This window comes from Fringilla coelebs (assembly GCF_963513975.1).
Source record: "Fringilla coelebs genome assembly, chromosome: 3".
Classification (NCBI taxonomy): Eukaryota; Metazoa; Chordata; class Aves; order Passeriformes; family Fringillidae; genus Fringilla; species Fringilla coelebs.
In genome coordinates this window covers 54,259,160-54,271,926 of record NC_140030.1, presented here as the reverse complement: position 1 = coordinate 54,271,926, position 12,767 = coordinate 54,259,160, and the positions used below count along the sequence as shown (strand labels likewise).

The 12,767-nt window shown below is 35.9% G+C and overlaps 1 protein-coding gene across 7 annotated transcripts in view; it reads right to left on the bottom strand.

The window, feature by feature from the left end:
• The window catches only part of LAMA2 (laminin subunit alpha 2), a 336,534-nt gene that overhangs the window by 247,861 nt on the left and 75,906 nt on the right, over window positions 1–12,767 (bottom strand). For all 7 annotated transcript variants that reach the window (XM_084202390.1, XM_084202391.1, XM_084202392.1 and 4 more), the window contains exons 2-3: window positions 8,119–8,289; window positions 3,898–4,010 (exon numbers count right to left, since the gene is read on the bottom strand). In XM_084202390.1, the coding sequence (XP_084058516.1) occupies window positions 3,898–4,010; window positions 8,119–8,289 (284 nt within the window). The remainder of the gene's footprint in view (window positions 1–3,897; window positions 4,011–8,118; window positions 8,290–12,767) is intronic.

Here is a 12,767-nt window from a genome sequence, read left to right as displayed (position 1 = left end):
ACAGAAAGCTAGCAGCAATTTTTTTTCCACAATGGAAATTGTATTTGATATTCAAGAGAAGAGAAAATATAACATTAAACCAAATACTGCCCGGTGATATGCATATTCCTATATGACTATGCAGCTAATTGTAAAGGCTATTTTAATATGGCATTGTTTCTCAAGACATTTTGATTCCTTAGCCCCTGCCTGGTCAACTGTCATAAGTTAAAATAAAAACCTACAGTTTTGTATTAAAAGAATCAATGTTGCCAAATATCAGCCAATTTACCTCTTATTTCACTATGGCTGTATGATTACCTTTAGTCAATCCTTAAAGGATTTCTTGAACTTGACCTTATTGTGGGGTTCAACTGTATAAACACCCAAACAATGGATTCCACTAATTTGAAACCAGATAACAGGAGGGAGATTGTTCCAGAATCTAAAAATCATGCAACAACTTTGAAATGGCCAAGACTCAAAGGTCTGGTTATTTCTTCTTTAATAAAGAATAATTAATTAGTCAGGGATGCAGATTTAGTTAATTCATGGGTCTCTGCCACCAGTTTGCTGTATGACATAATTCCTGTAATAAGTGTTCTGAGACTGCCTTTGGAAAGGATGGTGACTGAAGTGATTTCTACACAGAGCCAGAACACGATTTTGGAGACTCCTTCCTCCCTTTCTACAAAAGAAGGGTAGGGGACAGGATGAAAAGATAAGGTGAAAGAGCTGGATGCTGTCAGAGCTTAGGGAATTTACAACTTATGAAGTACAAGTGTTTTAGAGAGAAACAGCTACATAATCAGCTATTCTTGCTCTTGCAGCTTATAAGGCTCTGTAAAGTGTACTTTTTCTTCAGATATGTATTCCTGGAAAGCATCACCTGGACACTGAACTGATCCTCCACAGTCTCAAGAAATTAAGACATAGTTATTAAATCCAGAAATTTCTGCCAGAATATTAACTCTGGGTTCACCTGTGTTCCACACATCTACAATTCGCATAAAATATTCCAGCATAATTTAAAAAATACGAAGTGCACAGCAAAAAAGTCTAAATCCACTTAAATATACTCCTGGTATGAGCATCTGAGCAGTATCAAGGATATTGCCAATGTCCTTGTTCCCTAGAGTAGTTGAGAATTTGGTAATAAGAGTGTCCTGATGTGTGTAGAAATCAGAAACAGATGGGCTGACCACTTCACCTCAAAATGCCAACTGGTTTTCCCGTGAATTTGCCAATTTTCTTTAAAGATACTTTACTAATCTTCCACATCACTGTGAAATTAAGACCAATTGAGGATTTAGAAATACCATGACTACAGGGAATATGTTCTCCCTGGACATCTAAGCATTTCTGTTTTGCCAGCTCCCTGCTCTGAAATCCTTGATGAGAAGGCCTATTTTCAGTCCTGCTAAATGCTGCACTCGTGGGACCTGAAGTGCCTCTGTTGCACTTGAACTGCCCAACACTCTCAAGGGAGAGCAGACAGACCCTCCCAACCAGCAGGATAAGAGCTGCAGAACAGCAGACAGCTTCTCCTGGTTCCCAGCCCATCTGTGAACCACCCCCTTCCAAACTTGGATCTACCAAGGTAGCTCAACCTGTCGGTCTAACCTCCATTTAAATTCATGTGAGAAACTCCCAAATAAATCTGTATTTTGACCTCCTATGCACTTGCTGGATGAAAAGCACTGTAAAAAATAATCTCACATTTACAGGCATGAATGGAGTTCCATAACTTTCTTGTGATATAGATGAGACTTGTTACAATGGCTAAAAAGTGGGGGAAAAGTGAAGGGTTAAGAGCAAATTATCAAAATGTTCAGTACCAGATAGTTCCAGTTTTCAACTCATATTTTAATAATACATGGATTTCAAGCATACTTCAATGAATTAGAAACCTAGCCTCCATTATAGATAAAAGCTCTTTGTAAGTATTAAGGCGAAACTCAGAAACAAGGTAAAACCTTGTTCAGAGAAAACAAGAAAAAATACTACATTTTTCCCAACTGGACTGATAATATTTGGGCTTGTTCTAATCTTAAGTAAATGTTACTTCCTCTAGTTTATTAGCTATTGCTAAACAGTATACATTATTTTTATATGGCTTCCCTGCACAACAAAGAAAAAAAAAAAAAAGTCGTTGCCCTAAAAGGCCAAGGAGTATATAAATGAGGAAATTGTAATTATTTTTCTGATTTTTTCATGAAATTGGGATTGCTAAAAGCATTCCATGTACTATCATAATTACCAGTAATAACATAAGAACTAATGCATTCCTGCAATTTTCAGTCCATTACTTTTGGATTTGTCATTTGTTATTTCTATCGCACAAAAGGAAGTTAAGCATTTTTATACTTAAAGCAAGAATTCATCCACACAAACATAGCAATTACTGAATCTCCTAAAAGCCAAAGGTAAAGAATGGAATTTCTTTTAAGTGAGATCCCAGAGATATCTGGTGACCTTCACCATTCATAGTGACTCCTACACAAAACAAAAGCTGAAAGAGAAATTTCATATTCCACCAGTTACTTTAACAGTCTATAATGCTCTGACTATAAAATTCCTGGATAAGCAAACAAAAACTCCTAATACTTCTCAAGACACAAACAACACTTACTCCTTATTGAGCACTCCAAAAGCCATGCAAATCACAGCAGACCTTTTAGTACATTTTGGGGAACAATACTTGCTCTGTTCCCGTATGGTGGTGAGTAAAATCGCATGCATTCCTAACTAGATGGGTTACTCAGCTCAGAAAGGGTGTGCCAGATAGCATTAGTGACACAGGGTCTTATCCCACCTCTCTGACATCCACAGAAAACTCAACACTGCTTCTATTCCAGCCAACAACAAATGAATGGGCTTAAGAGGAGGTATCAGCTTTAGAGCTGCAGAAGGACTGCCAAGTTTCCTTTGAACAGCTAGTAATAGGACATGGGAAAGAAACAGGGTCAGACTTGATCCTTGTCTCATTTTTAAAAAATAGTAACAAAAAAACCCCCAAGCCCACGCCACACACAGTGCAGCATTCTCAGACCGCAGTCAGCTGGCACACGGAGAAGCCTTTTAAATACATTAGAAAAACCCAAACTTTTTCTCCAGTATCCTCACTGACCCTTTAGTTGCTAGCTTTTAATACATAAGAAAACTTAAAACTTTTAGAAAATCATAAATTTGCTAATTTCTGATAATAATCTAGATAATGAAATAGCAGGGGGAAAAAACAGGAGTTGTAATGCCTAGTTTAGGAGACCTGACCTAAACAACCATACAACTAAAATTCCTAGGGTGATGGAAAACAAGGATGGGAATTTACTTTTAATGCCCCAGAGCTACTTGCATATTAACAGCTCATAAGCAACAAGAGGCACAATTCCTTGCTGTAAAAGCAAACCAGCAAATAACTCTGAAAATTTAAAAGACATGTTAAAAAAACCCACAAGCCTCTTTAATGCACAGGATTTTACTCTCAAACTTCTGTAAAAGTTTTAGCTTTCCTGTTTGAAAGACAAATGCACATTGAATACTTTTGCATATATAAGGCCAAAAAAGCAGATGTACAATTGTTTCTGCCATTAGCAATGAGGGCTCCAAAGCCAGAATGCTAATTACACTTCCAGGATTCAAAGGCTCTTCCAGGTATAAAAAATCTCTACCCTACAAGTACTTCAGTTTCACAGATAAAAAGTACTTAAAACTGCATGACTTCCCAAAAATATATATGATTTTTTTTTGCACATTATATTACAATGAATACAGTCATGCCCATATAAACAACAGAAAATTATAGGAGAAATTGGTCATGTCTCCATATAGGAAAGCAACATAGAGCAAAAACTAAGATAATCCAGGTGATCCATCATGCAAGAAAGCAAGCCCAGAAACAAACAAATAGACATCTACCTGTTGGAGGTCCAATGTTATGGTCACATAATGATACTCAATTCCATTCTGGATACTAGGGCTTTGCCACCAAGTGTTCTTGCCATCAATTGCATTTGTTATCGGGTGTCGTTCTGTTAGAACAGTAGAAACATATAAATAAGTTTCAAAACTATTAAAAGATTTATGTAGTCTTAGACCTGAAATCTAGATTTTAAGGCAATTACAGAACTAATAAGGCAGGATTCAAAAAGAAAAAAGAGTAAATTTGTTTGTCTTGTACTCTTGGGTCACCAGTCATGCTTATTATTACTGGAATACTGATCTAATATTAGTTGTTTAATTTTGGTTATGATCACAAGGTCATTCAGAACATCTAATTGCAGAAGGCTCTCCTGATGCTACAGAAAATGCAGGCATTTAAATCAAATAAACACTTCCTGCACTCTTCCAAAGTTCAAGTACTGCAAAGTCATTGAATGTTGCAACAGAAAAAACAAATCAGAAACCTGAGATATAGTGTGCAAGAAAAGTAGAGATTAAAGTAATACTGATACTGGCATTTCTAAGACATTTCTGGAAATGTCTTAGACACCTGGAAATAATTCAGGAAATAAATCACAAATCACTACAGAGGAAATGATTCAGAAATCATTACAGAATATATTCCTCAACTGGAAAATTTTCTGACTCAAATACATGCATATAAAGGTTTGTTTGGTTATAATCCATATCAAAGTCCAAGACGCATTATTTTTCATGTCTATATGTACTCTGCTGCAGTGTCCCGTATGAATCCTAAATAAGAGGAATACAAATTTATCTACAGAATTGAATTTTTCCTGAATTTCAAGATCTTCTTCATTATGCAAGTTTGCTTACTTAGTACTGTAATGTTATTAAACTGAGAAAAATCACACTCAATGTTTCCATGTTATTTTTTGTGTTTCTTACCTGTACAAAATGGAGAATAACAAAATCAAAATTTTAAAAGGTACAAGGATCTATATTTTGAAGTCCCTAATGTACATTATGAGGAAAATAACCCCACAGGAAATTCATATACAGTAAGTTTCTACCATGCAAGTTCTGTTTGCAAGAACATGAACTAGGAGAAAACCCTACTCCTCTTATTAAGGATGACTTTCTAAACTCTCGAGTTTCCCTGGTATAAAACTGGATCATGATTCATTACCAGCTGGGCCTAGAATGGCAAATAATTACTTTATGAACTGATTAATTTACTTATTATTTTGATTATTACTTAAATCAACCAGCCAGATTGATAGTCTTTGTAGCTCTGTTTTTTTGCTATATTGACCACCTGTGGAGGACAGGAGTCCTAGCTCATTAAGGGAAGCCAGAATGCCTGAACATATTTTAAGATACAGTTAAAGGGCTTTGTGGGAGTGAGTGAAGGCATAAATGCTCAATATTGGAAATGCCAAAAATTTCACTTAAATATTAAGTCAATGGTATTAGTGGGCAGCAACACTTGCAAGTTAGAATTCTGGTACTACAACTGATAAAGCTATAGGTAGCTTTATCTTTATATTGAAAAGAAAAGCAAAGCAGACCCCATGCTTTACATGCAGTCAGTTCCCACAGCTCTGATAATTTTCTCAAATTTTGGCTTTAAATGAGTGGCAGCAAAAATCAGCTCTAAATCAACTTCAGTGATTTTCGGTGATTGTGACAGAAATTGTCTAATTGGAAATTTTGATCTAAGTCTCTCCAGATGAAACTGATATAAAGGTAAATCATCTGAAGGAGGATTGGGAGATGAATCAACAATTAACTGTAATTACCATTATGAAAGTTTTATCATAATTAATTTGAAAATTGATTAATTGTTGGCATGTTTAGCTTATTTAAAAGATAAGGGGGAAAATACAATATTTGTAAAAAGGACTGGATTGCAAATGTGGTTCAAGGACCAATCTCCCTGATGGATGGCAAGAGGGAGAACTTAAGAGAGTAAGCCCATCAAACTGTGCACTTTAATTTGGACTCACATGTGATTAACCAGGGAATTCGTGTTCATTTCCTACTACAGTAATTAAGGGGAGGCACTCCAGACTCACACATTCCAGGGGGATAATTTAAAGTCTGGTTATATTACATGGTTCTCCTATTAACAAGCCATCTCTGTTTAAACAAGGCATTTCCCTTTGCCAAATGAACATCTGAAGTCCTTAAAATGAGATCTGATTGTCACAAAAAAACAGATATTATGAAGCTGGACTGACTCAAGTTTAGAAGAGAGTAGGAACAAGGGGGAACACATATAAATCATTCAGATGGGGTTTTTTTATATACACACATACATGTCTGTGTGTATACACATATTTTAGTGTACACTGCCTGACATCATAGACAAGAGATAGAAATATCTCTGGTTTAGGTTTGATTTTTGAAATAAGCAACCTTCACATAGGCAAAAAACTTGGGTAATTGCATTTAAATTATAAATATCTCTAAATTCCCATCTGTAAAATAGGAAAGTCTTTTGCACAGTCTCTCTGCCAGTCGGAATGCTTCCAAAAACTGAATTCTCTGAGTGAAACACACTGCTGTAATACAATTGGATGCACCTACTGCTAAAGAATCCTATGACCTTCCCTCAGAAGGTGGCATTTTCTGTAGTTAAAGAAGACATTGAAACTTGGAAAACAATCTGGAAAAAAAAGAGGTTGTAACTGTCTTCTGATAAATTAAGTAATCTACAATCTGACAATTACAAATAACTTCACAAATATAAGATGAGGAGTAATTGAGCATGAATAGAAAGCATCTGAAGTTTGCAATGGACAACTAACTATCCTCTCAGTGGTGTTTCACCATTAGCAATGGGAAATATCAAAACAAAACATGTGAACAGCAGTATGTGATTATTCTGAAGCAAACCTGGATCTCTGTGTAGTGCTTAGGTGAACTTTAACAGATAGTAAAGCCTCTAAAGAGAATTCAGAGAATTGCAACTCATGCAGTTAGAGTTCTAGAAGACAAAACCTATGAGAAGAATGAAAAAAAAGATAGTGTAGAAACTAGACAGAGCAATACCATCACACCTCAATTAATTAAAATACTTTTTTTAAGAAAAAGGGAATAATAATCCATTCCCTGTATTGACTGAACTTAGGAAATAGGTAACATGAATTTCTGCACGGAGATGGAGATTAGCTATTAGAAAAACACTTTGTTTTGAGCAATATAATGAGTAAGCCACACTAAAAAGTGTGGCCATGGGAGGAAGTTTCGAAGGAGAATCCTAACAAGCTTCTCTCTGGAAAGCTACAGCCACAGATAACTCATCCTGTCTAGAACTAGCAGACAGATTAAATGTCATCTTCTTTTTTTTTTAAATCCTGTGGTTTTAAGCACATGCTTAAATGCCATGAGGTACAAATGTATCTGAGCTAAGTTTTATTGGAACATGATTGGAAAAAATAATTGTCTTCATGCTTCTGTGTCTGTGCTGCTTCCAGTATTTTATCTATTTCATTAAAAGCTGTCAAGTATCCCTACATCCTCTACCATTCACAGTGCCAATATACCCATGAAAATCTTAATAATGTTAAAACTGTTCATGTCTTTCACTCCATGGTTACACAAAATTAAACTCGTATGACTTGACTAGGAAATTTTCTAAGTTCTAATTTTCCCAGTTACCAGAAATAGGCATATCTGAAGAAGATGATGACAAATTCTTACTTGAAAACTGATTTTGCTTCCAGGTAATGTGTAAGAAAGCAGTGTTAGCAAAAATCAATTTCAATATTAAAAACTAAGCATTGAACCAAGCAGTGCTCCATTACTTTATCTTATTTTTTCTGGCTCAGTGAAACTGAATTTACTGGAATTTCAGATATTGCGTAGATTGGCCAAAATGTTCAACTTCTACAAGTAGGTATGCAGGTAAAAGGCAGTTATCTGGTTTTTATCCATGGTTAGTGTATATCAAAAGAAAGCTGTACAGCAACAGCTGTAGATGCTTAGTCTTTTTAAATCTGAATTTAGGTGCTCTGCATTTCAATACCTGAATCAGAAAGTTCTGTGGGAGGAGTACCCATTTCAGATACAGATTTTTAAACACCTTTGGAAGATATGGATAGCCTGATTTGAAAAGAGACCCACATCTCACAGTAATCAGGCTGGTGAACTACTGGTTTTTTTCCTGATTATCTACACCCTTTGGAAAATAATCTTTTTAAAGGAACAAAATGAAAATGGGACACATACGATGAGGAACTCGGCTCCTTTGATCACAAATGCGGCACTGAGGGTTCCTTGCAGGCTGTCCAGGTACATGTTCAACGAGCTTGCAGTACATTTCCCGCCCCTTTTCGCCACAGGTAGCATTGGTTGTGATGAGAGCATTACTAGCCAGGTTCAGCACTGCAGGAAACAGTCCTGAAAATAAAATAAAATCATAAACAAAAGCAACAGAGGCAAAACCAAGGTGAATTTAGCACAATAATCACAAATGAATGTAACACCTGTTACAACATTGAAGCAAAAGCCTTCATTTTCAACAGCTATGGAAGTAAAAAAAGAACAACTTTGATGTGTATCCAGAATTCAGACATCAGAACAAAGCCATTATATTGATGGGTTTCTCCCCATTCTTCTAAAATTCAAATTGTTACCTTCTGGTTATATCATGAAAAACAGCAGGATGCCAAAGGAGAAAGTACAGAAACATACAAAACATCATAAAATTTTATGTTTCACAATCAAACCTTGTGTTCCTACGCAATTGGCCGCTGCAGCATTGTACACAAAGTACCTAAGAAAGCTCTTTATCATTCTTCTTTTCTGCTGATATCTCCATGGAAAAGCTTTTCCTCCACAGACTGCAGCACTTGCATTACACTGTATTACTGTTCTGCTTAGGACTTCATAGACACCTTTGTCATCAGAGCAGCTGGGTAATTCATCCAGCAACATGAATAGCATATGTCATGCTTCCCTTTCCTCAAGAAGAAAATACGACATCATATCTTTTATGGTAGTGCTGTTGTTATTTTTCCAGGTGCACATGCTGAGTGATGTATTATAATTCTCATTCAGCACAGCATTTAAGCATGTCTGAGTGCTCTGCTGAGCAAAGTTATATGTAGCAGTAAGCTATAAAGATTATAACCCATATGAAGAACATTCATTAAGGTGGGTTACTCTCCTTCCCACTAAGTACTGATGAAAACCTTCGAGCCGTAATAAAATTGATCCACAGAGACAAACTGATGGAATGTGTTAAACATATATATTACTACCCCTCTCATTAAATCAACCAGTTTTGTATCTTCAAAAGAAAATTTGCCACGGCTACAGGTTAAATCAAAAAAGCCTAACCCAAACCAACCAACCAAAAAAAAAAATAAGCTGATGTATGGACTCTTGGGATCACTTTTAGATTCATTTTACGACAATTTCAAGTGGCCCAAAAGTCTCTCTTTTGCAATTCAGCTTCCAACCCTAGTACACTATTATAACCTTAAAATAAAGTTTTAATAAAAATTGAATTGGTCATTATTGAACTCTGATAAAGCTCCCCTTATAATGGCATTTCTTTTTGTCCTCCTAAAACGGACAACACTCTTCAACTGACTCCTTTCAGTCCTTTAGCACTAGTCTCCTACTTGTCTCTGCAATTAACCTGTGTGCCATTTAATTACCAAGCTTGGCTGGACTTGGTACGGCTGTCCTTTGACATTGTCAGTTAGGGACTCTCATGGTCACTTTAAAACTTTGTGTAAATATACTGCTTGAGCAAGAGAGCCAATTAGTTACTAGCCCGTCCAATTTGTGCAGTCAATCAATACTTGAGATTTTATTGATCATATAGCTTGCTCCTTCTGTATAGATTAAAGCTTATTTTCATCACATTTTAAAGTCTATACAGTTGTTCTTGTATTTTTATTCACTGAATTTAGCGGTGTTTTCTGCCTTCTGTGAGGGGGCCACATGGCAAAAATTTGTATAAGCATTAACACAGCAGATGAATTAATAGCTGTGGAACTTCCTATGTTGACTGACAGCCTCATTATTCTCTTTTTAGGCTGTACAAAGTTAATAGTCCAGAAGCCAGTAATCATTTAGTGTTAACAAAGAGTCTGGCGTTTGGTTCAGAGTTAAGTATTTTAAGCCCTCAGAAGTGAACCTCATACAAAGGACAGAATGATCCTACATGCAAAGAATTGCAGTACGTGGCATCAGGAGAATAAATTCTTCAAGAAAGAGCTGAAACAGAGCAACCAAAAAGCCTCCAGATTCACACAGCTATAAAAATATGACATGCTCTATGTCTATCACAAATCATACCATTATTCTAAGTTTTAACACAAACTTTAAATGTGAGATACATAAATAAATGAAGAGCACTTAAGAAACTCATTTATTAGAACAAAACTTCACCCTTGGGTCACCTCTAATGTGCAGAGCACCTCACAGTAAAACTACCAAAAGAGCCTTATTCATAGTCAGTACAAACACAGGCAACAAAACCAGCACTGGGAGTTTCACTGAAGAGCCCACGAAGAGATGCCAGCACCTCCCTGAGGTGCTCCACACTGAGCTCCCCAGGCTCGGAGTGACAGGCAGAGAGCAAAGGATGCACATCACAGCCAGCACTTCAGCTTTGCTATCGATTACTTCCTCAACCCTGGGGTTTTAACAAGCAGTAATTAACAACTACATTTTTAACTTTTTTTTGTTTAATCTTTATTTCCAAGGACCAAGGGGCTGGGCTCAATAGGCCTCATGAGTCCTTTACAACTCAAGATATTCTATGATTCTATAATATTTCTTTGTACAGCCCAAAAGAAGTCTTTGCTTTAAAAGAACATTTGATGTGCAAGCCTGATAGTATGGAGGAAGCAAAATTATTCATAGTGATTTCTAGCAGTTACATATATATATATATATATTTTCACAACAGAGGCATGACATTCTAGCAATACAGAAGATTAAACCATTTTCTTGAAAACTTTAGCTAGGCCTTTTGAATATGAAATAACAATGTGTATGCTTATGATGCTATATATCTGGTCACATTTTCTGAGATTCACATGTTAAAAATTCATCTTCCAATCATAAATCCATAGGAAAAAAGTCAAGAGAGCTCTAGATAGAACAGTTAATTTTTTTTTGCCTTGTTTTTCATTACAATAATCATACACAAAAACTATTTAAAACTGGTGTACCAGTTTAGCACATCTTCAATACAATTTCCCAATAAATTTTTAAGTCTTTTGTTATCAATTCCACCTTGAATTCTATGGGCATCCTCCCATCAAACACTTCCAAAAATATGATCTGCTAAAATTATTACAAAGACTTTTTCTTTATTTATTGTCAAATGACTTTTGTAAGCGTTTGCTCCAGTGAAAAGACTGGATAAAATGCCTCTGAGCCACAAACACATCATCTCTATTTTGTGTAGCTCAAGTGCAAGCAGAAAAATTCTCCCTTCAGCTGCCAGCTATATCAGTCTTTTCTCTCCTTTGTGTCATTGGCATAAATCATGTTAGCAATAATTTCTATCTGTTAAAAAATAACAATTTTTTTTTTTTTGAAATTGCATGAAGGAGACAGGGAGAAAAGACTGGCTTTTAATCAGGTAGTGGTTTTAGAAAATTGAGTTCAATTTCTGGTTTTCAAAGGACTGCTGCTGTGTGAAGAGAAAGAGTATCAGATTCTCTCCTGTGAAATGGGCAGTCATCTTTCTGCTCAACACTTTGGTTTTTAAGCATGGAACATATTCCATTAAGATTTTAGTGGATGGAAACACAATAGAAAGTTTGTTTGGTGTTGGCAGGTGATCAAACTATGAAAGGCAAATAACACAGAAATTAATCAAATTATTTAAAGTGGCGTACAATGCACAGGTAATCAAGCATGCTGCTCAAGTCACTAGAGAATTAATGATGATAGGTTTAGCATACATTTTCAACAGAAACAGTTCTAGAAAAAAATTGTAAAAAGGAAAAGCAGCAGATCAGCAGGATTTTCTTGTCTGCAAACCCCTACGAACTCAAGTTTTACACTGCCACTGTTCTAGTTAAGTAGGCGTGGTATCGAGGTACTAACTACATTACCTTTTTTTATAACGGGCCCTGGATCAAAGCACATCTAGATACCTATCTTAAAGATAAAAATAGCGACTACTTGGCATCTGTGGGGTTTTTTTACAGATGCCTCAAAAGTCATCCTTTATTAATAGTAGAATTTTCTGGAGACACTGGCAAGCATGTCAGTGATTTAGAGAGTTCAACACATTTAGACTAGTAAACAGACTTTCACAAGATTCCACAAAGGCCATTAAAGGAAGTAAGCCATCATAACACAAGAAAGAATGACCTCTCATGAGGTCAGAATTGAAAAATGGAGGATAGCAGTGGAAAACCATAGCAATCTGCTGAATCCTATTCTGTTCCAACAGCAATATAAGAAACATAGAAAAGAGGATAAAAATTAAGATGACTGCTTATTGATTATAAAAATTATTCATGAAAATTAAAATTAGCATAGACCACAGAATGGTAGAAAAATTCCACAGAATGGTTTGTCTAGGCAATAAAATGGCATATGAAATCAAGGAATGGAAACTGATACACAGGGGGAAAATATGGTTGCTTCTGCACTAGCAATTATCAGGCCTGAAAGAATTATTATTGATATTTCAGGGAAAATACTAACTCAAGGAATAGAAACAAAATGTCATTACATTATTGCATAAACCCATCTGTACTGACAACTCAAACACTGTGTGGTATCCCTTACCTCTCATCTCCAAAAGGATGTGGTAGAACTTAAAAAATGAAGAAAAGTGTGACAAGCTGTATCACAGCTGTGGAACAATTTCTGAATGTAGATATGAATAGGCTATG